Raw genomic sequence first — 26,569 nt, 5'->3', positions numbered from 1 at the left:
GTATCCATATTGATCTTTTTGAATACTATCATTTTTTTTCTTTCTTGGAATTGTTTTTCCTTTGTGTCTTCAATATTCCTTCTTGAATGTTTCCCGTCCCTCCTTGACTGTCTTCATTTGTAGGATTTTTATCTGTAGGGTCCTCCTACCATTCCCTAGAAATTTCTAAATTCTGTACTCCTAAAATCTAGGGTGTGCATGAGACTCTGGCTTTCTTCTGTCACAAACTTTATGAGAGAGGAGTCTCTTCTGCATTAGTTTGCTATCATTCCCACCTTAGCAATCATTGTCTCCCTAATGGTGAGAATTTCTGTTGGTTCCTTCACCTTTTAAAAGATGAAATTATTATTAAAGCAAGTCAAGAAACTGTTAGTTACTCTGTTTTATTTTTGGAGAGAATGTGCCAACAAATATCTGGATAATTAAAGTTCCCTATTTTGTGCCTTTGTTTCAGGCTTATGGCCATTTCCTCAAGTTTTCTTCCATTTCTTCTTTCCTAGGTAGTAATAGAATGTGATGGGAGAAAAAAAATTTCTTTCATTTATTTCCATATTGATCTTAATTTAAATGCTTTCTGCCATGTTTTGCTTACTCTCCCTCCCTTCTCAGTTTCCTTAAGTAAGAATACCTTCTTAGTATTACTTCTTTCACATGAGTGTACATCTTAGTATTACTTATATAATAATATCTCCCCCTGCTTCTCTTTGCCCCTGGTGTCTTGTTTCTTTCAAATAAAGTAAACTTCCCAGGGCAGTATTACAGTGCATGAGGCTTACACCAACAAATCACCATTAAACCCGTGAGGTCAAATTTGCCTCCTTGTGTTAGACCCTCTACTTTCTCTTGTTGCTAAAACTTTGGGCATTTATGCATAACTGATGGAGGCCCTGGAGTTTACAGCTGGCTGCTTTATTAGATTTTTCCTCCTGTGATTTTCTGATCTTAGCAGTGTTCTTCCTACATTGTACAGTCACTTTGTATTTAGCTTGGTGGGTATATTTGACAGTTTTCTCTTGTATCACACGGTCTCTGTGTTGGCATATCTTTATTATTCTTAGGCCTAAACAAAATGTGTGTGTGTACTCATGAATGTGCGCAAGTATCACTGCCACATGGTTTTATTGAATGCTTGTTTGTGTGCACAGCTCTTCATTGGGTACTGGAGGAACTTTGGAAAGAACATGGAAATTACAGCCCTTACTCTTAAGACGATAGTCCTGCTGAAGTAAGCTAGACAGCAGATACTTTATCTTGGACAATTTTGCTTTTTAGACAGTTTCTGTCAAGAGAACTGCAGTGGAAGAAAATGTAGGCTTACTAGGGTTGAAACCTAGGGTAAGAATCCATGGGAAGGATGGAGAGAAAGAAACAACTGACCTAGGATTAGAGATTATCCAGCTTTTCCCCTAGTGGTTGGGGGGTTCCCTTTGTCAGTACTGACTCTATAGAACACATAGAGAATCATACTGTTCAGCTCAAAGGAAAGAAATCGTTATTTCCTTTTGGATTTTCTATGTTGCTATTCAAGGTTATGTATGATCTGCAAGTGTTAACCAATTTAACATGACTTTCCCCTAGGCAGAGGTGGGGAACCTGTGGCCTCAAGTCCAAACTTCACAGGACAGATTGATTTGGATTCAGTCAGAGGGCTGTACTTGAGGACCTAGAGGGCCACATGTGTCCTTGAGGCCTCAGGTTCCCCAACCCTGCCCTATAACCTCCATCATATATGTGAAATTTAATACAGTCCCAGTCTAACTCTTAAAGTTAACGTTGGGTCCTTTCCTTAATAAGCTGTGTCAGATCCAGTTTCTAGAGGTATGATATTATATACAATCTGAAGAGAAAGCCTTTTAATCAGCCAGAAGAAAAATTCACATGAGGCACTGTTTTAGAAGATCATCCGACATGGATTCATTCTGTCTCTCTTGCCTGCCATATGGATTTGCAGTAATTTCTTGAAGCACATGCACACAAAAAATTTGTTTAAGGTCTAAAAATAATCTTTCTTCCCATATGGCACCAACCACTGATAAAGTACACCTGCTGTTTAGAAACATGCATGCAGTTCTTTAGCCACTAGGTGGTGGTACCTGCAGTCTTATAACAGTCCTCTTGAAGAACTGAATTTTAAGACTTAGTAAAGAAGACAACAGATTTAAAAGTACATGCTGTCTGAATACTGCAGATACACAGATACACACATATGTGTGGGTATACAAACATGATATATAGATTATATGTAGGTATGTATATTTTCTCAGAACAAAAACTTTGAAAATATGTAACTGTATCTCCCCTGGTTGAAATCCTTTTCTTCCTTAAAGGTCCAACTCAGGTGCCATCTTCCATATGACATTTACCTTGATTTCCTTCTAGCTGAGCATAATCTCTTTTTCTCAGATTTTCCTAAGGTCTGTTATTTGGTTCTATTTTTCCTGTTACATTTTACCTTGTATCATACTTATTTGTGTGCAAGTCATATCTCTCCTAGGAGAAGTTTAATTTCTCGGTAGCAGGAACTGTTTACTAAGTACGGGTTCTTGTTTATAGTAGGAAATTAATAAATGATTATTTAGTTGAATTTGTTGATTGTTTCTAAAATGCCTTTTGCAGCCAACTTGGAATCCAAATAGCAGACTGGATAGAATTTTTCTAAAATATGAATAGTAACCTTTGAGGAAAGTTTTGATGAGCCCTCCTTCAAGTAAAGTGTGAGCATTATAAATGGTTTTGATTGCTCAGACACTTCTTTTTGCTCCTGTTATGATTCTTAACTGTGTTCTTGATAGTCAACAAGCATTGTTTAAGGTCTTAACCTTCTAGACATGAACACTTATGCCCCCTTTTACCTCTCTTAAATTGTGTTTTTCCTCATTTTTTTAAAACCTTTTTCCCTGCTGTAGTTTGCCTATGGCATCTGGATGCTTTTTATCCTTACCAGTGGTCCTCATGTCTTAAATTTTTTTTTTACTTTTGCTAGAAAAATAAATACTATTTGATGATTAAACCTGTGAACCCTACTTTTTTATATAGAAGATCCATAATTTGGTCAGTAGGATACACCAGAGCTTATGTTCTGCTGGTGTGGTTAAAGGGCATATACAGTTCTCTGTACCAGAGGTGAACCTAGGTATATGAAGTGATTTCTATTATTTGTGAATTTATAAAGAACCAAAGTGAAACTTTTCACAAAGTTTATTATATATTTTTTTTAAGCAATTGGGGTTAAGTAACTTGTCCAAGGTTACATGGCCAAGTATCTCCTTTTTATTTTTGGGGGGGAAGGCGATTGGGGTTAAGTGACTTGCCCAAGTTCACATGGCTAGTTTTTGTGTTAAGTATCTGAGGCTGGATTTGAACTCAGGACCTCCTGACTCCAGAGCCGGTGTTGTATTCACTGTGCCACCTAGCTGCCCCATAATATTTTTTTCTTATGTCTTTGAGCATTTGTGAATTGGAAGTTATATTTTGCTTTAATATTTTCCCTTTCTCTTCTTTCCGTTGGATTCTTTGCTTTGTTTACGATATTTGAGCTTACAGGTGATTACATTTCATATGGAATAAATGATTCATTTCCATGATTCTTGCCTCCCAGGAGATAAAAATTTTATGCAGTAATGTCATTGATTATGTCTCATTGGTTATTCAAAATGTACTTGTTATAGTACTTCTGGGCCTAGTGCACTCATATTTAGTACTATTTAAATACTTTTCTCAGGCTCAAGCTTTTTCTCTTAATATATACCAAGTTACATCATAGGGAAAGTAGTTGACTAAATTTCTTTTCCCTGTCCTCAAATACTTGAATTTACTTTGCTTTGGAAGGAGAAAGAAATTGAGAGATCCCCATTCTCAAAGATTTCCTCTGAAAATAGTAAATATTAGTAAATACTGAGACATCATCATTTCTGCCAGTTCTATAGCTGGAAATTCTTGTCATTTTATGTATTTTGTTCATGGTTAATGTTTTAGGCTGAAACTACATTATGGCTTTTTTTGTAGTATGTAGTATTCATCCTTTGCTTTTACCCTGATGTATGTGTATACCCCTGAATAGTCTGTGACCTATCTGCATCCCTAGTCAGAATAAGAAGAGAATAACCTTGGGGTTGCTGGGTTATTTCAGTCCCACTAGCATTACCTTAGTGTAGCTTTTGTGGTTTACTAATGGAAATATTGTCAGACTTTTGATCTGCAGGGTTTTGTTGGGCGCCTCTGTAATGGATGCATCTAGGCACTGATGCTCAGGTTCTTCCTTCAGGCAAAAGGAAGTCGTCTCTGTATGTGAAATGCATTACTAACAGTTTAATGCTAGTGTCTTCTCGTAAATCATGTCTGACTTTTTCATTGCCTGTTTGTTTCTTTACTCTGCTAATTTTCCTACCTTTGATGGTTCATATCCATGGAGCATACGGTTTCCTGAATAGCATGACACACATTGATCACTTTATATTCCCTCAGTGACATGGAAGACTTTATCATGTACCCGTTTTTATTTTTAGTGTTTTAATGTATACATATCTGGTTTTCTCAACTCTGTTATAACAACATTTCTGTAGTGTTGTAAACCTTCTTTAAGGTTTACAAAATGCTTTCTTCATAACAACCCTGTGAGGTGGCTGAGGCAAGTCCTATAATTCCTATGTACAAGGTTCAGAGAGTGTGATGATGAGGGTTACATAAGAGCAAGGGTCACGTAATGGTTAGACCCACATCTTCCAACTCCAAGTCTTGTGATTTTTCTTTTGGCCCACACTGCTCAAAAATACAGACTATGGCTATAAACTTCTTGTAAATCACCCTTAGACCCTGGTAATCAAAGTAACCAGTATGGAATAAAGGAAACCATCCCTGTTCACACCTCCCTTACTTCATTCTCCAGGAGACAAGGAAAAGGGATAGCAACAGTTTGCAAAAGTAGAGATACAGACTATCAATAACAACCTGAGGAGTGTTCAGAAATAACAACAGAAACTAAGTATGTGCTCCGTTATTAGAGAATGGCTAAACAGTCAGTTATGGAGGCAGCTAGATGCTTCAGTGGATAAGGTGCTAGGCCTGAAGTCAGGAAGACCTGAGTTCAAATATGATTTTAGGTACTCATTAGCTATGTGACTCTGGGCAATTCATTTAACCTCTGTTTGCTTTAAATTACTGGAGAAGGAAATGGTAAACCACTCCAGCTTCTTTGCCAAGAAAACTCCAGACAGGGTCACGAAGAGTCAGATGTGACTGAACAACAATAATAACAAACCAATTATGATTTATTATGGAGTGGAATATGATTCCACTATAAAAAAGGGCAAACATGAAGAATTCAGAGAAAGATGGGAAAACTTACATAAATTGATGCAGAGTGAAGTAAGCAGAACTAGGGAAATAATATACACAGTGGTTGCACCAATGTAAATAAAGCCAACATGTAGTGATAACTGTTGTTGTCCAGTCGTTTTAGTCTTGTCCAACTATCTGTGATCCCATTTGGGATTTTCTTGGCAAAGATACTGGACTGATTTGCCATTTCCTTCTCCAGCTCATTTTACAGATGAGAAAACTGAGGCAGACAGGGTTAAGTGACTTGTCCATGACCATACAACTAGTAAGTGTCTGAGGCCACATTTGAACTTTGGAGGATGAATCTTCCTCATTCCAAGCCTAGCACTCTATCCACTATGCCACCTAGTTGCTAGCTATAGTGATGGCAAAAATTGTCAGATATAACAATCACTGTTAATACTGTTTTGTAAAGTTAAAGGACACGTTCTTGCTTTTTTTTTTTTTTTAACAATTTATAAACTGTATTCTGGGAAATATGTTGTAACAGTATTTGTTTGGTGTTTTTGGTAAGTGTTGGTTGTGTCAAAAGAGAATGTATCAATGAATTTAAATGAAAAACATTGACCTGGGAAATAGAAGACCTCGATCCAAGTCCCAACTGTGACTTTAGTCAGTTTAGTCACCTTGGGCAAGTCATTTCCCTTCTCTAGACTTCAGCCTTTCTCATCTTTGATCAGTGGGATCAATCTAAAATAGAAATGTGGGCCACTAATCATTAAAGGATCCATGTTAATTTGGTTTTAAAATGCAGTGTTACCTATGTTTTATTGTGTTTTTACTTATTTTGTTAAATATTTTCCTATTACATATTTATCTCATTTCACCAGTTTGACAACTCTGGTCTAGATTCTAGATTCCATTCCCAGTTGTACAGTTTTTTGTACTGTCTTATTGTGCATAGTAGGCACTCAGTAAGGCTAATGAATGATTAATCACATGTGGGTGTTTTCTTTCTTGGGGGAAGCTCTCCATTTAACTGGAGTATGGTTTAACATTCTAGCCTTGTGGCTTTTATGTTACTAATAACTGAGGATCTTGTAATTGTGTTTTAATAAACATCTGCTAGAAAAGATTTTTTTTTTCTGTTCCAGACTAATGGCTATCTACATGTTCACACCCCGGTGATCACATCAAATGACTGTGAAGGGGCTGGGGAACTCTTTCAAGTTGAAGTAAGTTGTACTTCAGAATGTGGAGACCATATTGATGTTTATAATTTTCAACCTTCACAATTTGTTTTGAAGGTAATGGAAGTTCTTTGAGGAGAAGACTATTATAGTATAGCTCACACTTAATAAATAGCTTTGTTTTTCAAAACGCTTTACCCATGTTCTCATTTGATGCTTATGATGACCGTGTTAGTTAGTTAGTGAAAGTATTATCCCCATTTTAGAGATAATGATCACTAAGGCTTAGAGAGATAGTCTTGATTTGCTAAAAGCCAGTCCAGTTAGAGCTGAGATGTGAACTTTGAGGCCTTTCCTAATTATCTGTAGTGCCAAGTACTATTCTAGGCACTGAGGAAACAGAAACAAAAATGAAATAGTTTCTGCTCTCAAAGAGCTTGTCTGGGGAAACAATGTATACATATATAAGTATATTCAAATTTAATTCAAACTAATGGGGGGAGGTAGGAATTAATATCTGGGTGGATAAGGAACAAAATCATGCAGAAAGTGGTATTTGAGCTGAGCTTGGAAGGAAACCACAGATTTTAAGAGGTTGTGTTGAGGAGGGAGTACATTCCAGGCATGGGGGACAGCAGAAAGGTACAGAGATGGGAGAGACAATGTCATATCTAAGGAGCATCAAGGAAGCTGGTTGGGTACGTGAAGGGTCAGTGATATGTAACAAGTAATAGAGTAGTTTATATTTGCTCTTAGAGACAGTAGGAAACCAGTAGAGTTGATTAATTACGGGAGTGACATGGTCATACCTGTGCATTAGAATATATTGGGGAGAGGACTAATTAGGTCCTGTCACTGCAGCAATTGTTTGTATGAATTCTACAAGTTTGAAGTGAGAAGGTTTGAATCAGATACCCCTACCCATTTCTTTATATGTCATAATGTTAGTAATTCAACATCTGTACTTGGGAAGGGAAATAGAGAAAATTCATATGCAAGTCTTCTGTGTCCAAAAGAGATTTTTTTTTTTTTAAGCAATAGGGGTTAAGTAACTTGCTCAACGTTACACGGCCAGTTATTTCTGGGTGTGGTGCTAAGTATCTGCCCCTGGATTTGATTCCCCAGGTCATCCTGACACTGGAGCCAGTGCTCTTACTTGCTGGGCCACCTGGCCACCCCTAAGCAATTGGGGTTAAGTAACTTGCTCAAGGTTACACAGCCAGGTGTTTCTGGGTGGGTGCTAAGTGTCTGAGCCCAGATTCGATCCCCAGGTCATCCCGACACTGGAGCCAGTACTCTTACTCTCTGTGCTACCTGGCCGCCCCCAAAGGAGATTTTTTAAATGATATTTCATACAGCTGACTGAGGCCTCAGTGGAGACAAGAGGGGTGCTCCATTCCTCTAACTTGTTACACATACTGGTTTGGGGATATGACCACTTACACTGCTTGGATTGCATTTTCAATCCTTCCAGTAAGAGTAAATAGACCACTGTCCTTACCATCATCCCTGATATTCATCACTCACTAAGGTTCCTTGGAACTTAGCATCTGCCTTGCCACAGTGCCCTCCATTACCCCTAGTCATTGCTGTCTAACCTGTTCTTACATCCTCAGGACTCCCAGTCTTTGTCAAACACTCTACCACTATGCTGTCAGGACTGCTGGGCCCTTATATCTGCTCTTTACCTAAACTCTCTCTGATATGTATTGTTTTCCCTAATTAGAATATTAAATCATTAACCCTCTCCCTTTTATGTATGTATACCTAGCACAATGCTTGACACATAGGAATTTCTTAGTAAATGCTTTTCTATTACATTACACATTGGGGTGGTAATGTGGTATCTCAACTTCCCCTTTTTTTATACCAAAAAAATCTGTCTCTGACATGTGTTAGAGATGCTTCATCAATTTAGGGTGTTACAGAGTTGATAAGTAGTAGGAAAGCAAGCTGTTAACTATTCCTGTCCCTGGCAGATCTAAGCTTTGGAATTTTTGAGCATTATATTTAGTTAACAGCAAAGAAGGAAAAAAGGGAAGTAGGGAGAGAATCTAATTCATCACATGGATGAATTTAGATCTTTTTTTTTTTTTTTATAAAAAAGGCTTTATTAAGTATTTATTTACTATGTACCGACACTGTGTTAAGTACTGGGGATATAAATACAGGCAAGCAAACAGTTTCTGTCTTCAAGGAGCTTATATTATTTTTTTTATTATTATTTTATTTTAATGACCAGAAAACAGTTTTCTTCCCTCTAACCCCAGTAAAAAGAAAAGAGAGGGAAAAAAAATTAAAAAAGAAAAGAGAAGAGAAAAATAGAATGCTTGTAATAAATACACATAGTCAAGCAAAACAAATTCTCACATTGACCATACTGAAAAAAAATATCTCATTCTTATGTCCTCTCTCTGTCAGGAGTTAGGTTGTATGCTTCATCATTGTTCCTCTGGAATCATGGTTGGTTATTTCATTAATCATTCTTAAATCTTTCAAAGTTAATTGTTTTTACAACGCTCTTATCATATAAATCATTCTCCTGGTTTTGTTGGCTTAAAGAAAACAAGCATTTATTATGCACCTACATGGTACCTACAGGCTCTGTACATCAATTCATTTAAGTCTTCTCAGTTTTCTTTGAAACCATCCCTTTTGTCATTTCTTACAACACAACAATAATCCGTAACTTTCATATACCATAATTTGTTTAGCCATTTCCCATTAGATGAGCATTCCCTTAGTTTTCCCTTCTTTGCTATTAGAAAAAGGGTTGCTATAAATATTTTTGTTCATGTGTGGGTCCTTTTCCTTTTTCTTTGGGAGCATAGCAAATCTGGGGTTCATGACCTTGGTTGGGGAAAAAAATTATACCTTTTGTTCTCTAATCTTTTATTTTTTTGCAATACTATGTATTTTGATTTTTTGCATTTAAAAACTATTCTGAGGATTCCCTGTGCTTTAAAGGACTGCCAAAGGGGTTCATGACATAAAGAAAGTTATGAACTCCTGCATTAAAGTATGCTCTAGGCATAGGGAACAGTTATTAGCCTTTTTAAAAAAAAATACTTCCTATATTTGGGTGTTTTGCATATATGAGAGGGAGTCAGCAGGAAATTGCTCAAAGCTGGACTAACAAAGGGAGAGCTTTGAGGCATTATAGTTTGTGCCTGTGACCTCACGTGATTGTTAGGATGAAGTCACTATATCAGTGTGCATTATTATTAGCTACATTGTTCCTCAGTGTACTTTCCATCACTGGGCTCACACCCTTAAGACTTTCTAGCTTGGTAGTACCCATTAAGCTGTCACTCTGCTTCTACGTCATAACCCACATGCCATGATGGAGATATTAAAACAGGACTTTAGTGAAGGCCTAGAAATGAGCCCTTTATTAAAAAAAACCAATCCTTGAAGAATATTCAGCTTTTAAAACCTAGATATTTTCATATAGTAGTAATGAAGCAATAATGGACATTATGTGATCTACAAGCAATATTTGTAGCAGGGTCCTTTTTTCTTTATATTATTGAAGTAAGAATCACTCACTGTAAATACTGCTTTAATCCTTAATATAAACCATCCTCTTTAAATAATATCTATTTAGAAGGGTATGTGACTAATGTGGAAATATATTTAATATGATGTTTAGCCTATATCAGATTGTATGCCATCTTGGGAAGGGGAGAATAAAAGGAGGAGGTAAAATTTTAGAACTCAAAAATCTTATAAAAGCAAATGTTGAAAACTAAAAATTTTTTTTTAAAAAAGGTGAAGTGAGCTAAAATTTGAACAAAAAAGGGTATATGTATGTTTAAATATACACACATATACTTACTAGTGATATTCACTAATGATAACTTGCACTCAGATTTTATACAAGCTAGATTTTTAGGAAAACATGACATATATTTAGACCAGTAGGGTACATTTTTAATTCCCATTAACCCCAAAGTAGAAAACAGTTAAATGACAAGAAAAGTTATGATTTAGAATAGGAATTTAAAAAAATGAATACCATCGTGATAACAGGACACACATAAATCATCTAAAAAACAGACTTTGTTGAAAGAGCCCTAACAATGTTAGAGACAGCTAATCTAAAGAAGAGTCTTTCTTGCTACTAGCCCCAGCAACAAGCGCTGTCCAATCAAGGGATCTAACATTTGTGTGCTGAATATATTTTTATATATACTTACTGTCTCCTCCATTAGAGTATAAACTCATTGTGAGTAGTGATTATTTCAGATGTAACTATGGTCCCTTGTAGCTCTAATGTCATTTGATTATAATGAGCCAATCATTAGTATGAAGATTCATTTTCATAGAATCACAGAATTGTAGAACTGGAAAGAACCTCAATGGTCAACTAGTTCAAGCCATATTCCCAGATACTTCACACAACACATCTGAAAAATGGTCACTTAACATTTACTTGATGACCTTCACTTTGGGAGGAGCCTACTATATCCTGAGGCAGTTCATTCCACTAATGATTGTTAGAAAGAGTTTTCTTTTATCAAGCCTAAATTTACCTCTTTATAACAAGTACCCATTGCTTTTAGTTTTGCCATCTAGGGCCAAACCGAAGTTTAATCCCTCTTCCACATAAGTTTAAGTACTTTTAGACAGCTATTATGCCCCACTGAACTTTCTCTTATATCTCCAGTTTCTTTAATCCATCAATCAGTCAACAAGAATTTACCAAGCATCTATTTTGTACCAGGCACAGGAGTCTCCCAGGTGAACATTGATGAAAAATTCTAAACTCCAGGGGCTGGAGATAACATGTACAAAGAAGGAAAGGATCTCTGTTCACAATGAGCTTATGTTCTAATGGGAGAAAAACAAGTACATATAAAAATATATGCAGCATACATATAAAGTTAATAAGTATGTACACACATTGTATAAAATCACATACAAATCACATAAAATCATATACAAGATTTCATGGGAGGGAGGGTGCTAGCATTCAGAGAATTAGGAAGGGTTTCATTCAGAAGATAGTGCCTGAGCTGCATGTTAAAAGAAGAAAGGTACACTGAGGCAGAGGATGGCTTTCTAGGCATGGGGAGTGGACGGTGCAAAGGCATAGAGACATGAGTGAGGAGCAGAGAACCCCTATTTGGCTGTATCTCTAAGAGGGAGAGTATTGTCTAGTGAGGCTGGAAAGATGGGTTGGGGCTAGTTCTACAGAACTTTGAAAGTTAAATAGAAGAGTTTATATTTTATTCTTTTTTAACTTTTTTTGTCTTTATTAATTTGTTTACGTTTAGTTTACAAGATTCAGTTCCACAAAACCTTGAGTTTCAAATTTTCTCCCCCTCCCCCCCCCGCCCCTACGGCGGCATGCAATCAAATAGGATCTGCAAATACATTAGACATTAGTCAGGTTATAAAAAAGGATTTTATCAGGTGGAATGAACAATGGGAAAGATGAAACAAAACCAAACAAGAAAAAGAAAGAGAGCAGGTAATTTGCTTCAATCTGCATTCAAACTCTTCTTTCTAGTTCTTTCTCTGAATGTAGGCATTTCTTTTCATCATGAGTCTTTTGGAGTTGTCTTATAATCCTGCATTGCTGAGAAGAGTGCAATCTATCAAAGCTGGTCTTCACACACATATGTTGTATCTGCATTGTGTACAGATTTCTCCTGGTTCTGCTCTTCTTATCAGCATCAGTTTGTATAAGCCTCTCCAGGTAGATATGAAGTCCATCTGCTCCTTATTTCTTAATAGCACTATATTTTATTCTTGAGGTAGAATGAAGCTCCTAGAATTGGTAGTATAGGGGGAATCACATCATCATATAATAGCTTTTATATAGTGCTAAATAATTATATTATCTCAGCTGATTGTATGTATTATCTCAACTTATCTTCACCTTAATTTTATGAAGATGGTGGTATTATTCCAGTTTTACAGATGAGGAAACTGACTGAGAAAGGATAAGTGACTTCCCTGAGGTTGTTCAGCTAGTAAGTATATGGGGTCTTTCTGACTACACAAGTCCAGTGCTTCATCCATGTGCCAACTAGCTCCTTGCATTCAAGGAAAATTCTTTGATAACAGTGTATAGATTAGAATAGAATGGTGAGAGACTTGAGAGGGACCAGTTAGGAAGCTGTTGCAGTAATGTAGGCAAGAGGTGATAAGGGCCTGAGCTAAGGTGATAGCTATCTGAGTGTAGAGAAGGGTTTGCTTTGTATTTGAAGGATGTTGTAAAGGTAGAAACTGCAAGATTTGGTAAATGGTCAGATGTGTGGGGTGAGGAAGAGTGAAGCGTTGAGGATGATGTATAGATTATGAATCTGAGACCCTTGAAGGAAGGTGGTACCTCTGGCAGAAACAGAGAAGTGAGAAATTAAGAAAACAAGGTCAGTTTAAAATGTCTCTGAAACAGCCAGTAGGCACTTGGTAAAATGGAATTGAAACTCTTGGGAGAGCAGTCTTTGATCCCAACCAAACTGGCTTTTTTAACTGTTCCTCCTATGTAGTATTATTCCAGCTTCCAACTTTGTACCTTTACAATGACTGTCCCCTAATTGAAACTCTTGGGAGAGCAGTCTTTGATCCAACCAAACTGGCTTTTTTAACTGTTCCTCCTATGTAGTATTCCAGCTTCCAACTTTGTACCTTTACAGTGACTGTCCCCTAAGTCTTTGATTTCCAGATGCCTTTTTTTCTTCCTTTCTTGAAAAAAGGACCATTTGTTCTCCCTTAATCCTGTATTTCCTCTTCTTTACTCCATGATCTTTCAGTGTCGCTCATAATGCCCAAACATCTATTAATCTTTTAATACAATCTATTAATACATCTATTAATTCTTTTAGTACCTGAAAATACAGTTTATCAGGGCCAGGTGGCTCAAATTCATCTAAGATGGATACGTGCTTTTTTTTTCTCTCTCATTACTTAATGTAGATATTAGCTACCTATTAGATTTTTTCATTAAGTCAGTTCTTGTGCAAAGGTTATTCTCCTTGGCAGAAAAATCTCCAGCAAGATAAGAATCTAGTAGCTCTGCCTTCCCTCTATTGTGAGTCCTCTTACTTTGATCCTCCTCTTCTAATATGTAAAAAAAAAATTTCCGCTAAGCTGAAAAACAACAACTAAATAAACCATTTTCAGCCAACTCTCAACATAATTTGAACTTTGGTACTTGATACCATTTTTAACAGGATTCAGTGCCACACTCATATTCATTCCCTGTTATCAACCTTTGCTTCCATTTTCTTGTCCATATCCTTCCATAAATTGTCATAAGGCATCCATCCAACATGCTTGAAGTCTTTCTTACTGTCTCTTCACATTTCAGGAATTCCAATAAAGCACTTGGGCTCTCTCACAGTCATCTCACACTTTGCCTATCCCATCTTTTCCTATCATATAATTTTTCATAGCATAATTTATTCTTTTTCTTCTGTGATCATTGGTCATATGTTGCCGCCTGCTCATTATACCCACTATTGCCCTGTGTGTGATCTTAATTTTCAGTTTTTTGGAGATTGGTAAGGGATACAGAGTGGAAATGTGACTAGAATGTGAGCCATTTACTTATGACATCTTAGAGATGAAAAAATATTGGCTGTCATGTAGTACATCCTACAGCTGTTATGTAAAACCTTTTAACAGCATCTCCAAGAAAGTTTAGAATTTTTTATCAGTGTCCACTTGAAGACCTCTGTAATCAGGATCTAAAACTTTTCAATGTAGTCATTTTAAGATGACTTAATTTGTAAGGAAAATAGTCCTGAGTCTGAGCCAAAATCAGTTTTTCTGCAGTTTCTGTATTGGTCCTGGCCCTAAGATCAAGTAGAACAAGTCTAATCCCTTTTCCATTCTGCTGCTGCCTATCTTTTTAGTTTTATTCCCACATCCCACTGTCAGGCATTTTCTCAAAAGCTCAGTGGGTTAATTTAGCCTTATTAGAAGGTTCTGTGAGATTTTTAATGTGGAGATAATTTTTTCCACAAATAATTATTTCCTTTGCTAACTGAAGTAGAAAATGAATGTTCCTATTATTTTGCTTTCAAGCTGCTATTTTAAGGGCAGAATTAAATTAAACTGCACAGAAAATGTAAAATTTGTGTCAGCTCTATGAATACAAGACAAGCTAGTAAAAGGCAGATTCTTCCAAACCTATTGGTTGTCGTCCGAAGACCCAAAGCTATTTAGTCATTTCGAGGAGGAAAAACTTGCTATATTTTGTAGATAAATCTTTATGATTGCCATCAGGCCTTTTGTGCTGTCAAATTTTCCATAGTTCATAGAGTCATTGACTTCATGAGGCATTGTCAGCCCAAGGAAAGATGTAAAATTAAAGTAATTTGTGGTATCACCTTAAAATTAAAGTAATTTGTGGTACCACCTTACAATATAAAATTATGTAATTCAGTGACAATATATATGCCGTAGCATGATTTAGGTATGTACTTTGATTGAATACCTCAATCCAAGTTGAAACCCAGTTTAACTGGCTATTCTTAGAACATTATTTGTCTTTATTTAGCTTCTAGTTTCAATAAAAGAAACAACTTCTTAACCTACCATTCTCACCAAAGGCCTTTCTTTTTCCTCATTTGCATGTTGGCAGTTTGACGTTTTACTTTACCTAACCTCTCCTTCCATATGCTTCTTCAGTGTTAATTTGATTACCCTTTTGAATTAAGGAAGTGTGACAGTCAACATTGAGTAAATATTTAATGAAAATAGTAACAACAGTTCTTAACATATCAGTATTTATCTTACTGTAACAAGGTTTCAAAGACAATACTTCCATCTGTAGAAGTTAATAAACATTTATTAATCATCTGCTTTGTGCTGGGAACTGTGCTAAGTGCTGGGTATAGATATGGGGGAGGAGGGAGGTAAAGACAATGCCTATTCTCAAAGAACTTACAATTTAACAGGGGAAGACAGCTCCCAAAAGGAAGACCTGGAAAAGGAAAAACGGCATGGAGGGGAGAGTTGATGGAGAAGTCCAAAGGAGGGTAGCTGGGTGGGAAATGAACAGTTGGCTGGCCTGCTGTTCTCTTTAAAGGGAGTCACTCAGCTCTCTTATAATAATATGAATGAATTAATGAATGTGTTTTTTAAATTTATTAAGCACTTTTTATATTCGAGCACTGTGCTAAGTGCTGGGGATACAAATATAAAAGCAAACAATCTCTGTCCTCAAGGTATTTTGGTCCTGGGGATATATTCATGTTCCTTTGATTGTTTACAGACATTTTGGAGGGAGTGGGACACCTCTTTTCCTGATCCTCAGGGAATTGTACCTGTTCTCTCTCCGCCTCCCAACTTGGAAAATCCCTAATCTTTCCTCCAATTAGAAATCAGATTCCTTAATGTATCCTGATTTTTTTTAACTAATTGGTCTTATTTGATTAATTGTTTTTAATGGAAAAAAATTTGTCTATCCCTGTGTTTGGGGTCCATTGTCAAAGCTGAGAAAGGCCACTGGTCCCAATTTTTTTGGTAATTGCCATGCATTGCTTATTAAATCAGTATGCTTGGAAGCTCAAACCTTTGTTTCCTCAGTCATGTCATCTTTACCCCTGCCTAGGGTTGAGAGAGAGGAGTTGAGGGGTGACACCTAGCTTGTGAACCTGGTCACTGGATGCCCTAGGAGGATAAAGGTAATAGAGAAGTTGTCAGTTCTGGTCTCTTGGTAATAATTGTTTCTGCTTAGGTGGTGCAGTGAGTAGAGAGCCCAGGAAGACCTGAGTTTGAATCCTTTCTCAGAAGTTTACTAGCTTACAGTATGTAACCCTGGGCAAGTCACTTATCTCAGTTTCAGTTACTTCACTATATAAAATGCAGATCATCGTAGCACCTACTTCACAGGGTTGTTGTGACAAGCAAATACATTAACACTGCAGACTATAAAGTGCTATATACATTTCAGCTGTTATGATAATTATTACTATTATATTTACAAGGGAGAGTGATTCTGGAGAATATCTAGAAATGACTTGTATAATAATAACAAGGCATCAGTAAAACTTATTTTTCAAAGAAAATAGTCATGAGCATAAGGATAATGAGAGGTGGGTGGGTTCGGGGAAGAAGAAAAATGTCTCCTTAAAAAGACTTCATATTCACTTTTGAGGTGGAGAATTCCTACAGAAGTGGTCAGATAGTTAAAAAGAAACAACAGACATTTAAAATCTCCCCTACTCATTTCTCTTTCTTTTGTTAACATTTAACAATAAAAGCAATTTTTAAAGCTTTTTTTCTGCCCCTTCTGTTAGTTTTGATAGGTGTGAGCATATTAGTTTTCAGAAGGTAAAGGCATATGGAGAATAAAGAATATAAGGCATCTAGGGATGCAAAAATGTCACATTGGGATAGGAAAAAAACATAAACTGAGAACAGCTCATAAGATGGTGTTCATTTTTGAAGATTTTCTTTAGTCCATTAGGTGGCACAGTGGATAAAGTGCTGGGCCTGAAGTCAAGAAGACTCCCATTCCTGAGTTCAACTCCAGCCTCAGGCACTTCCTAGCTGTGTGACTCTGGGCAAGTCACATAACCCTGTTTGCTTCAGTTTCCTCATCTGTAAAATGATCTGGAGAAGGAAAAGGCAAATCACTCCAGTATGTTTGCCAAGAAAACCCCAGATGAGGTCATGAAGAGTCAGACATGACTAAAACGACTAAACAACAACCTTCTTCGGACTTACTTTCTCATCTCCCACTCCTGCTGCCAGTTTGGATGCCCTTGAAGGTGACTGACAGCTGTTCTCTGCAAGGTTCTAGGAGTTACTTGTTGAGTTGTTAGTTTGTTTCAGTCATGTCCAACTCCTAATGACCTGATTTGGGGTTTTCTCTGTAAAGGCACTGGAGTGGTTTGCCATTTCCTTCTCCAACTCTCTTTAGAGATGAGGAAACTGAGGCAAGCAGAGTTAAATGACTTGCCCAGGATCACACAGTTTAAAAGTGTCTGAGGCCAAATTTGAACTCAGATTGTCCTGACTCTAGGCCTGGCCCAGCTAGCTGTCCATGGCGTAGTTGTCTCATTATGGATTTGTTTTCTGATACTGTCATTTGTAAACCCCCATCAGTCAACCATGTCGTGACATCAGTTGACTTTAACAAGGGGATATTTACCAAGTAGGGATAGCAAAGACAGCCATCCTCCAGAGACAACTGGGTACGTAGGAGATAGACACTGGCCCTGGAGTGAGGAGGACCTGAATTCAGATTTGGCCTCAGACACTAACTAGCTTTGTGACCCTTTTTTGCCTCCCCCCAAAAGGGGGAAGGATGGCAAAAAAATAAAGAAAAACATTCCCCAACTAGACGCATATTCTCCCTTTGCATACAGCAATGGCCCTAGAAAGAATGGACTTAAGTTTGAAGTACAAAGAGTATATTACAAATGTTTAGCCGTTCTCTAAGTGATGAACACTTTAGCTTCGAGTTCCTTGCAACAACAAATAGAGCTGCTATAAACATTTTTGTACATGGGGGGTAGGCCTTTTCCTTCTTTGATCTCTTCGGTATAATGGCCTGGGAGCGATCTTCCTGTGTTGAAAATTTGAACATTTTAGTGTTTTTCAGGGTATAGTTCCACATTGCTTTCTAGAAAGACTTGACCAATTCATAACTCCATTAACAATGCATTACTTTGCCTGTCTTTTTGAAGCCCCTCCAATATTTTCATTTCATTTTCTTGCCATTTTTTCCAATCTCATGGAGTTGGGATGGAACCTAAGAATTTATTATCGAATTATTGGTCATTAGGTGAATTTTTGGAATTACTGATGATTAGGAGAATTTTTTTTATATGACTGTTGATAATTTTGATTTCTGTCTTTGGTCAATGCCTGATCATAACTTTTGGTCACTTATCTATTAGGCAGTTTTTTTATGTAGTTATCTTAGATAACAGACATTTATCAGAGAAAAGTGCTACAAAGAGTTTTCCCCCGTTAACTGTTTCCCTTTATATTTTAACTTCATTTTCTTGTGTAAAACTTTTTCAGTTTTATATAGTCAGAACTGTCCATTTTACCTTCTGTGATCTTCTCTATTTTTTATGTCTAGTCCAATCATTTTTCCTCACAATAAATAATTGAAAAAAGGTATATCCCTGTTCCTCAAATTTGTTTATAATGTGAGTTTTTATATCTACATCATATACGTATTTGAAGTTTATCTTGTTATAGGGTGAGTTCTTGCCAAGTCTGCCTTGCCTAATTCTTATCAATGCTTTCCAGTTGTCCCTTCCTTTTTTGACAGCCCTTACTTACTCTAGGAGTTGGGGTCTTTGAGTTTATCAAACACTATGTTGCTATGTTTGTTTGCTTCTGTGTGTTGTATATCTAATCTTTTCTACTAATCATTTTTTCTATTTTTTAACCAGAACAATGCCCCAAAATTATGATGATTGCTACTTTGTATTATAGCTTGAGATCTGCTACTACCCTTTTCTTTTGTCTTTTAGTGTTTTTTTTTTTCATGAACACACATTTGTTTTTACTTTTCCCCTCACCTTACCAGGAAACAAACATGCATGGTTAAGCAAAACGATTTCTCATATTGGCCATGTTCAAAAATGTAGTCTCATTCTGCATATCTAGTCTGAAGTTCTTTCTCAGGAGGTGGGTAGAAGTTTTCATCATCAGTCCTCTGGAATCATGGTTGATCTTTGCACTGTTTATTCTAAAGTCTTTCAGAGTTGTTTTTCTTTACACTGTTTTTGTTATTGAAAAAATTGTTCTTCTAGTTCTGCTTGTTTCATACAAGGCTTCTCTGAAATCCAGTCCAATTCAGTAAGCCTTTATTAAGTGTCTACTCTGTGCCAGGCACTGTCACTGTGGTAAGCACTGGCGATGCAATTAATAAAAAGAAAAACAACCCCTTTCCTCAAAGAGCTTATAATCTAAAGGGGGAGACAAAACAGAAAAAAAGGGCAGAAAAGTGTGGGGGGAGTGGAGTCAAGATGGCAGAGTAGTAACAGGACTTCCATGGGGCTCGGCTTCCACCTCCTCCAATTCATATAAAAGGTGACACTGAAGAAACTTTGGAGCTACAGAACCCACAAAATGACACAGAGAAGCTAACCTCCTGCTGAGCACAGCCCGGCAGGCCAGCAGGAAGTGGCCAGTGCAGTGCTCTGGGAGCCAAGCCTAGCCCTGCACGAGCCAGAGTTTTCACCTCAGGGAGGGCCTGACCAGCCGCCAGCTGGAGGGACTTCAGATCACCAGCAGCTGTAGCAGTTTCCAGAATTATCAACACATAGATGCTAAGGACAAAGTGAGAGGTCAGTGCAATGTGGACTTTGGGATGCAGAAGTTGGGAGTGCGGTCAGCCTTTGCCCCTGAGGCAGAGTGGCCATGCAGCTGCAGCCACATGGCAGCTTCAGCTCCTGGCCTGCAGATTGTAGGGGGACCAAGCGACCAGTCTGAGGGGTAATTGCTGTTGCTTTAACCTGCTTCGATCTGGATTGCAGTCTAGGATGGAGGTCCTGGGATGTGTAACCAGCTTTCCAGAGCATGTGGAGGCTTCAGAGAGGACACCCAACTAATACCTTCGGCAGCTGAGAAAACCCCAGCGATTGGGACGAAGCTCCCCTGTCTGGTACCAGAGTCCTACTATGGCAGAAAGCCCAAAATCAAGTAATTGAGTGGCAACATGAGCAAATGAGGGCAGAAAAGCAAGCAGAGAAACCCAACTTTACACTCCTATTTTGGGGACAAAAAGGATTAAAGCATAGAATGGGAGGAAGACGACAAAGTCAGAACCCCTGCACCAAAAGCTTCCAAGAAAAATATGAACTGATTACAGGCCATAGAGGAGCTCAAGAAGGATTCTGAAAATCAAGTAAGAGAAGTAGAGGAAAAATTGGAAAGAGAAATGAGAATGATGCAAGAAAATCATAAAAAAACAAGTCAACAACCTGACTGAAGGAAATAACACCTTAAAAAATAGACTAACTCAAATGGCAAAAGAGGCCCAAAAAGCCAATGAGGAGAAGAATGCCTTAAAAAGCCAAATTTGCCAGAAGGAAAAAGGATTTCAAAAGCTCACTGAAGAGAATAATTCCTTCAGAATTAGATTGGAGCAAATGGAAGCTAGTGACTTTATGAGAAATCAAGATACTATTAAACAGATACAAACAAATGAAAAAATAGAAGGCAATGTGAAATATCTCATTGGGGAAACCACTGACCTAGAAAATAGATCCAGGAGAGATAATTTAAAAATTATTGGACTACCTGAAAGCATGATCAAAAAAAGGACCTAGAAATCATTCTTCAAGAAATTGTCAAGAAAAACTGCCCTTATGTTTTAGAAATAGAAGGCAAAATAGCGGTTGAAAGAATCTACCAATCACCTCCTAAAAAAGATCCCGAAAAGAAAACTCTTGGGAATATTATAGCCAGGTTCCGGAGTTCCCAGATCAAGGAGAAAATATTACAAGCAGCCAAGAAGAAACAATTTGAATATTGTGGAAACACAATCAAATGGAAACACAAACAAAGGATCTGGCAGCTTCCACACTATGGGATCGAAGGGCTTGGAATATGATATTCTGGAGGTCAGAGGAGCTGGGGTTAAAACCAAGAATCATCTACCCAGCAAAACTGAGTAGTATGTTTCAGGGGAAAATATGGTCATTGAGTGGAATAGAGAATTTTCAAGCATTCTTGATGAAAAAACCAGAGTTGAATAGAAAATTTGACATTCAGATACAAGAAGCAAGAGAAACATGAGAAGGTGAAGAGGGAAAAGAAATCATATGGAACTTATCAAAGTTGAACTATTTATATCCCTACAAGGAAAAACGATGATAATTGTTACTGATGTAACCAGACAGAGCAGCAGATAAGGGCAGCTAGGTGCCACAGTGGATAGAATACGGGGCCTAGAGTCAAGGAAGACCCATCTTCCTGAGTTCAAATCTGTGCTCAGACACTCACTAGCTCTGTGATCCTGGGCAAGTCATTTAGCCCTGTTTCCTTCGATTCTTATATGTAAAATGCACTGGAGGAGGAAATAGCAAACCACTCCAGTATCTTTGTCAAGAAAATAAATGGGGTCAAGAAGAATAAGACTGAACAATTACAAATAGTAGCAGATAGAGGGTGAAGTGAACCCAAAAGTCCAGTTTCTGCCCTTTATGAAGAAAGGCAGTGGGAGAAGAATGGTACTTCATCCTCCAGCCTTCCAGTGAGGGGAGAGGAGGCTGAAGGAGGTGGTGTCAGTCAGGACTTGACTAGCAGCATTGTGATGAGTTTAGAAGTTATGGGCTTATCCTAAGAGGAGCCTCTTGTTCTGCAGAGTTGAAACCATATAGGGGAAGAAGATGCAGAGTAGAGTGAACTAACAACTCGGAAACTATCCCTTTTGTAATCTCGAATAGCACAATATTATTCCACTATAGTCATATCATAATTTGTTTAGCCATTAATTATTTTGTTATTCTTTTTTTTTTTTTTTTTTTGGAGGGCTGTTGGGGTTAAGTAACTTGCCCAAGGTTACACAGCTAGTTTTTGTGTGTGTGTGTGGGTGGGTGTTAAGTGTCTGAGGCCGGAACCGAACTTGGGTCCTCCTGACTCTGGCACCGGTGCTTTACTCACTGTGTCACCTAGCCACCCCTTACTTTATTCTTTACCATTAGTTCTTCCAGATGAATTTTGTTAGTTTTTTTTTAATCTCTTAATTAATCTTTTTAATGAAAGGGTAATTTTCAGAGGAAGAAGTCTACAGTATCAGCAACCATATGAAAATGCTCCAAATACTAATAATTATAAAAATGCAAATTAAAGTAACTCTGAAGTTCCACCTTACATTTATCAGTTTGGCAAAGATGACATGAAAGCAAAATGACAGATTTTGGAGTGATTCCCTGTTGGACATATCAGACTGGACATACCATAGACATCTTAAACTCAACATGTCAGAAACCAAACTCATTGTCTATTTCCCTAACCCTCCCTTTTCCCTGACTTCTCAGTTACTTTGGAATCCTCCCAGTCACCCAGGCGCAACACTTAGGTGTCATGCTCAACTCCTTACTCATTATTATCTTCTGTGTTTGTATCTTGAGCTCTCCTGTTACCATAGCATTCTTTATGGGCAGATTCTTTTTTGGTTTGCTCATTCTTATAACCTACTTTTTTACTTTGGACTTAATGTTAGTGCTAGGTTCTGCACTCTTCTGGGCCCCAGTTTTTGTCCATTTACCTTTTTGGGGCTGCTTTCACAGCTCACTATGGAAGTCTGTAAGTTTTCAGTGCTCCCAAATGGGTGTGAACCAGGGAAAGATCTATTCCTGACCAAAGTTCACGTTTCTTAGCTTGTGTGTGGTTGAGTTTTGTAAACTGCTGTGGGACTCAGTTGTTGTTACCCTGCTATGAAGGTTTGCAGGTTCTCAATAACTGAACTGTTCTGTCTCCCTTTGATCAGGGCTGCTGCCCTGGTTATTCCGCAGGGCTGAAGTCTTGAATGGATTCCCTGTTGTTCTGCCCCTGCATTTGGAGCCACACAGTTAACTCTCCAGATGTTTTTTTGTGCTCAGTGCACAGCTAAAATGAACCGATGCTCTCTCATGACCACTCCTTTTTATCCTGGATCCCTGATGCAGAAGTGGAAAATGGGTGATGGAATTGTAAGATAACACCTCTTTTTATACCCAGTTCCAGTTCTGGGGTCCCTTGGGTTCTTTTCTTCCTCTAGGGCAGGGATGGGGGATTTGGGGCCTCAGGGACACATGTAACCCTCTAGGTCCTCAAGTGCAGCCCTTTGACTGAATCCAAACTTTACAGAAGAAATCCCCTTAATAAAAGGATTTATTCTGTAAAACTTGGACTCAGTCAAAAGACCATACCCAAGGACCTAGAAGGCCGCAGGTGCCCCACCCCTGCTCTATGGTTCTATCTTGGTCCTTCATCTGGCCTGGGTGTTGAAATGCACCTTGTCTCCACTGCTGTTCCACTGCACTCCTGGCCAGCTCCCTATACCCAGTGTCTGTAGACCTATTTGCTTCCTTAGCTTCCCTGGGATGGAAAAATTATTCACTGTGACTTTTTCTTGACTTTCCTGATCAGAATTTGCTCTGGTACATTTTCTAGATTGTTTTTGAGGAAGTTGTAATGAGAATGGAAATTTGAAGATATTCCCTGCCCCTTAATAGACCTATGGAGGAGTTTGAAGACCTCTTCTGCTTTGAAAGTAAACTGCGCCCCCTAATAGGCTGGATGTAATCACATGGAGTCTGTGATGGAGGGAATTTGCTGAAGGGTGCAGCAGAGCCCACAGGAAGCTTCCCTGCTGTGAAGATAAACTCTATCCCCTAGTAGGCTAAATATAGTCACATGGAGCCTGTGGTGGGAGGAGTTTGCTGAAGGGTAGCAGAGCCCACAGGAAGCTGGTGGTCAGAGTTTAGCAAGACTGGGGGAGTAAGGACACTCAGGCAAGGAGTCAGACAGATTAGTGAGTAGATATTTATCTTGTATTGGTTTATGGGAAGGTTGAAGGATGCTGTGACTCTCAGTGTTATTATGGCTTTTGAATATCTTTGGTACTGTGATGGAATTAGCTTACTGGTTTTGGGATTGGGTTTTCTGGTGTCTAAATAAATGCTTCAGGCATGGCTAGGTGGCACAGTGAGTAGAGCACCTGCCCTGGAATCAGGAGGACCTGAGTTCAAATCTGGCTACAGACACTTAAAACAAGCCATGTGACCTTGGACAAGTCACTTAATCCCAACTGCCCTGCCTTCCCCCCTCCAAAAAAAAAAATTAAACTAAATAAATGCTTCAGTTCTCTCTTCTCCCTGTAAGATTTGGTATATTTTGTGATCGAACGTCATGTAATATGGTCTTTATTTAAAGACCATGTAATCATGGTCTTTATCACGATCATGGGTGTTGTAAATATTGTATTGGTGCTACAGAGGTATACTGGGTGAACCAGGCAAAAATGAGTTTTTTTCACTCTATCATTTTAGCTCTACCCTGCCATCTTGACTCTGCCCTTGTTTGTTTTTCATTGGAGATAGATTGTACATTTTGTTTTATTTTTTCAATACTTTATTTTGCTCTTTATTGCTGTTTCATAGAGATTATTGTTTGATTCATTCTAATTTTCAGGGAGTTGGTTTCTTGGTCAAGATTTTGTCAATCTTAGACCAGGACATTCTTTCAGTTCTATTACAGCTGTTATTTCATTTATAATAGTCTTTTTATCTCATTTCATCTCTTCTAGGGTTTCTAATAGACTTTGTAGTCAAACCATACCTTTATCTGAGGTTCTACCAGTAGTGGTTTTGGAATTATCTTTTTCTAGACTTATTTTCAGTGTCTTATTCTGTTTTTTCTTATTTACAGCTTTACTTCTTGAATGGGGACTTTTTTTTGTCAGGGCTGAGCTCTTAACTGCTTCTGTACATTTAGATGGGATCATAGGCTCCTCTTTGGTTCTAATCTGTATTGCTTGGGGTCCTGCCAGTACCATATCTCCCCTAGGGTCTACTGTGCACAAAGTATTTGTGGGTCCCAAATTCACTTGTATCCTCTGAGTACAGAGCACAGCTCTGCTCTAGGCTGCCAGAGTTTGCTTGTTTCAGCTTGCTGCAAATGCTACAAACTCTTGAGTTTCTAGGGTCCCGTTAGGCTGATTGTTGCTCTCCTGGTGGGAGCTTTGGTGTTCTCTAGCTCCCACCCTCTTGTCTAGGCCCAAACATTTATAACAAAAAAAAATTTTTTTTAAAGGAAAAATAAAACACTTCAATAAAATTAAGTAACACATATACCAGGTATGATGGCAATATCCATAATATCTCATCTCTGCAAAGGGAAGGCCTCACTTTTCTTTAATAAACTTGGTAATTGAGCTTTTCTGTTTCAAGTACCAGCATATACCCTGTCTCTAGTAGAATGCCACCATAATAGTCCTTCAGTAAGTATTTTTGGGTAATGATGTGATTATGAGGTCAAAATTGTTTCTTATAAGTTTTTACAAGTTATTTTATAAGCTTTTATAAGTTGACATTTTTGAAGCCCTTGGGCACAAACTATGAACTGTAAAATAAACAGTATTCCTGTGCCATGGACTTGTCTTTAGAACAAAGAATAGATTGTACCACACACAGATACAGGTATGACTGCCCAACACTGTGGTAGGGGTAATGGAATGTCTGGAAGAGTGCCATCGCCCTCTCACTTCTCTGATGATAATAGGGTTACACAGTTAAGAATTGGAAAGATCTTCGAGATTACCCAGTTAAACTCTTCATTTTCAAGACGAGGAAGTGGAGGTTGAGAGGTGATCTAAGTTAGTACAGGTAGTAAATAGCAGAAATAGTCCAGGTCTGTTTTTCTCTCAGCCATTCCATGCTGCTTCTTAAGGGTGGGAATAGAATTAGTTCTTATGTAAGTAAGCAAAAGGGCATGTATACATAGACATATTGTAATGGCGATGCAAATTTAAAGATCTTCCCTGCCCCTAGGCCCTTTGATAGACTTAAGGACTCTGAGAACCTTCCTTGATTTGAAAATATACTCTGCCCCCTAATAGGCTGAATGTGGTCACATGGAGCCTATGGCAGGAGGCTTGGTTTTCAGGAATGCCCACACCTTGATGCTGTGTGATTGGGCAGTGGGTCAAGAAAGTGGTTACATTCTGTGACCCAGGATATATAATCCCTGATGTGAGGCTTTGCTTTGGGGCTCACTTTGAGAAGTGTTGTGTGATTTGACCAAATGAGACTCTGGGTAGCCGTTGAGAGTCCCCCGGCTTTGAAAACCCAGATGTTGATGCTTTCCTCTCTGTAACTGTGATTTGGTATGGATGTAATGGTTGGACAGTTTGGAAGCCTGTCTGCTTGATCTGTTTCTCTGTCTTGTAACTTCTGTCTGTATGAAATTTGGGGTGCTGACGTTTTTCCCCTGAACTAGGTAAACGATATATGTTTGATTGATTAAAGTAAGTTTGTTAACCCATTTTGAGTTGCTTTCCTTTAGAAAAGCAGATCTAAGAACCTGTGTTGGCAGCCACCCTGGGAATGCTGGGGTGCTTGCTGCTACACACACACACACACACACACACACACACACACACACACACACACACACACACACACACA

General features: G+C 38.1%; 1 protein-coding gene across 5 annotated transcripts in view; it reads left to right on the top strand.

Annotated features, from left to right (window-relative positions):
- The window catches only part of NARS2 (asparaginyl-tRNA synthetase 2, mitochondrial), a 174,731-nt gene that overhangs the window by 23,959 nt on the left and 124,203 nt on the right, over window positions 1–26,569 (top strand). For 2 of the 5 annotated variants that reach the window (XM_069070944.1, XM_069070947.1), the window contains one exon: window positions 6,432–6,512. The exons of 1 other annotated variant lie outside the window; for it this stretch is intronic. In XM_069070944.1, coding sequence (XP_068927045.1) covers window positions 6,432–6,512 — 81 coding nt within the window. Of the gene's footprint in view, window positions 1–6,431; window positions 6,585–23,835; window positions 23,917–26,569 lie in introns of those variants that run through there. 2 more of the 5 variants (XM_069070943.1, XM_069070948.1) reach the window with 2 other exon arrangements.

This window comes from Petaurus breviceps, unplaced genomic scaffold (genome assembly GCF_028583685.1).
Source record: "Petaurus breviceps papuanus isolate PSGF00001 unplaced genomic scaffold, PetGlider_PUasm1.0 90823, whole genome shotgun sequence".
Taxonomy (NCBI): domain Eukaryota; kingdom Metazoa; phylum Chordata; class Mammalia; order Diprotodontia; family Petauridae; genus Petaurus; species Petaurus breviceps.
The sequence above is the reverse complement of the archived record's forward strand: the minus strand, read 5'-3'. Positions and strand labels throughout refer to the sequence as shown.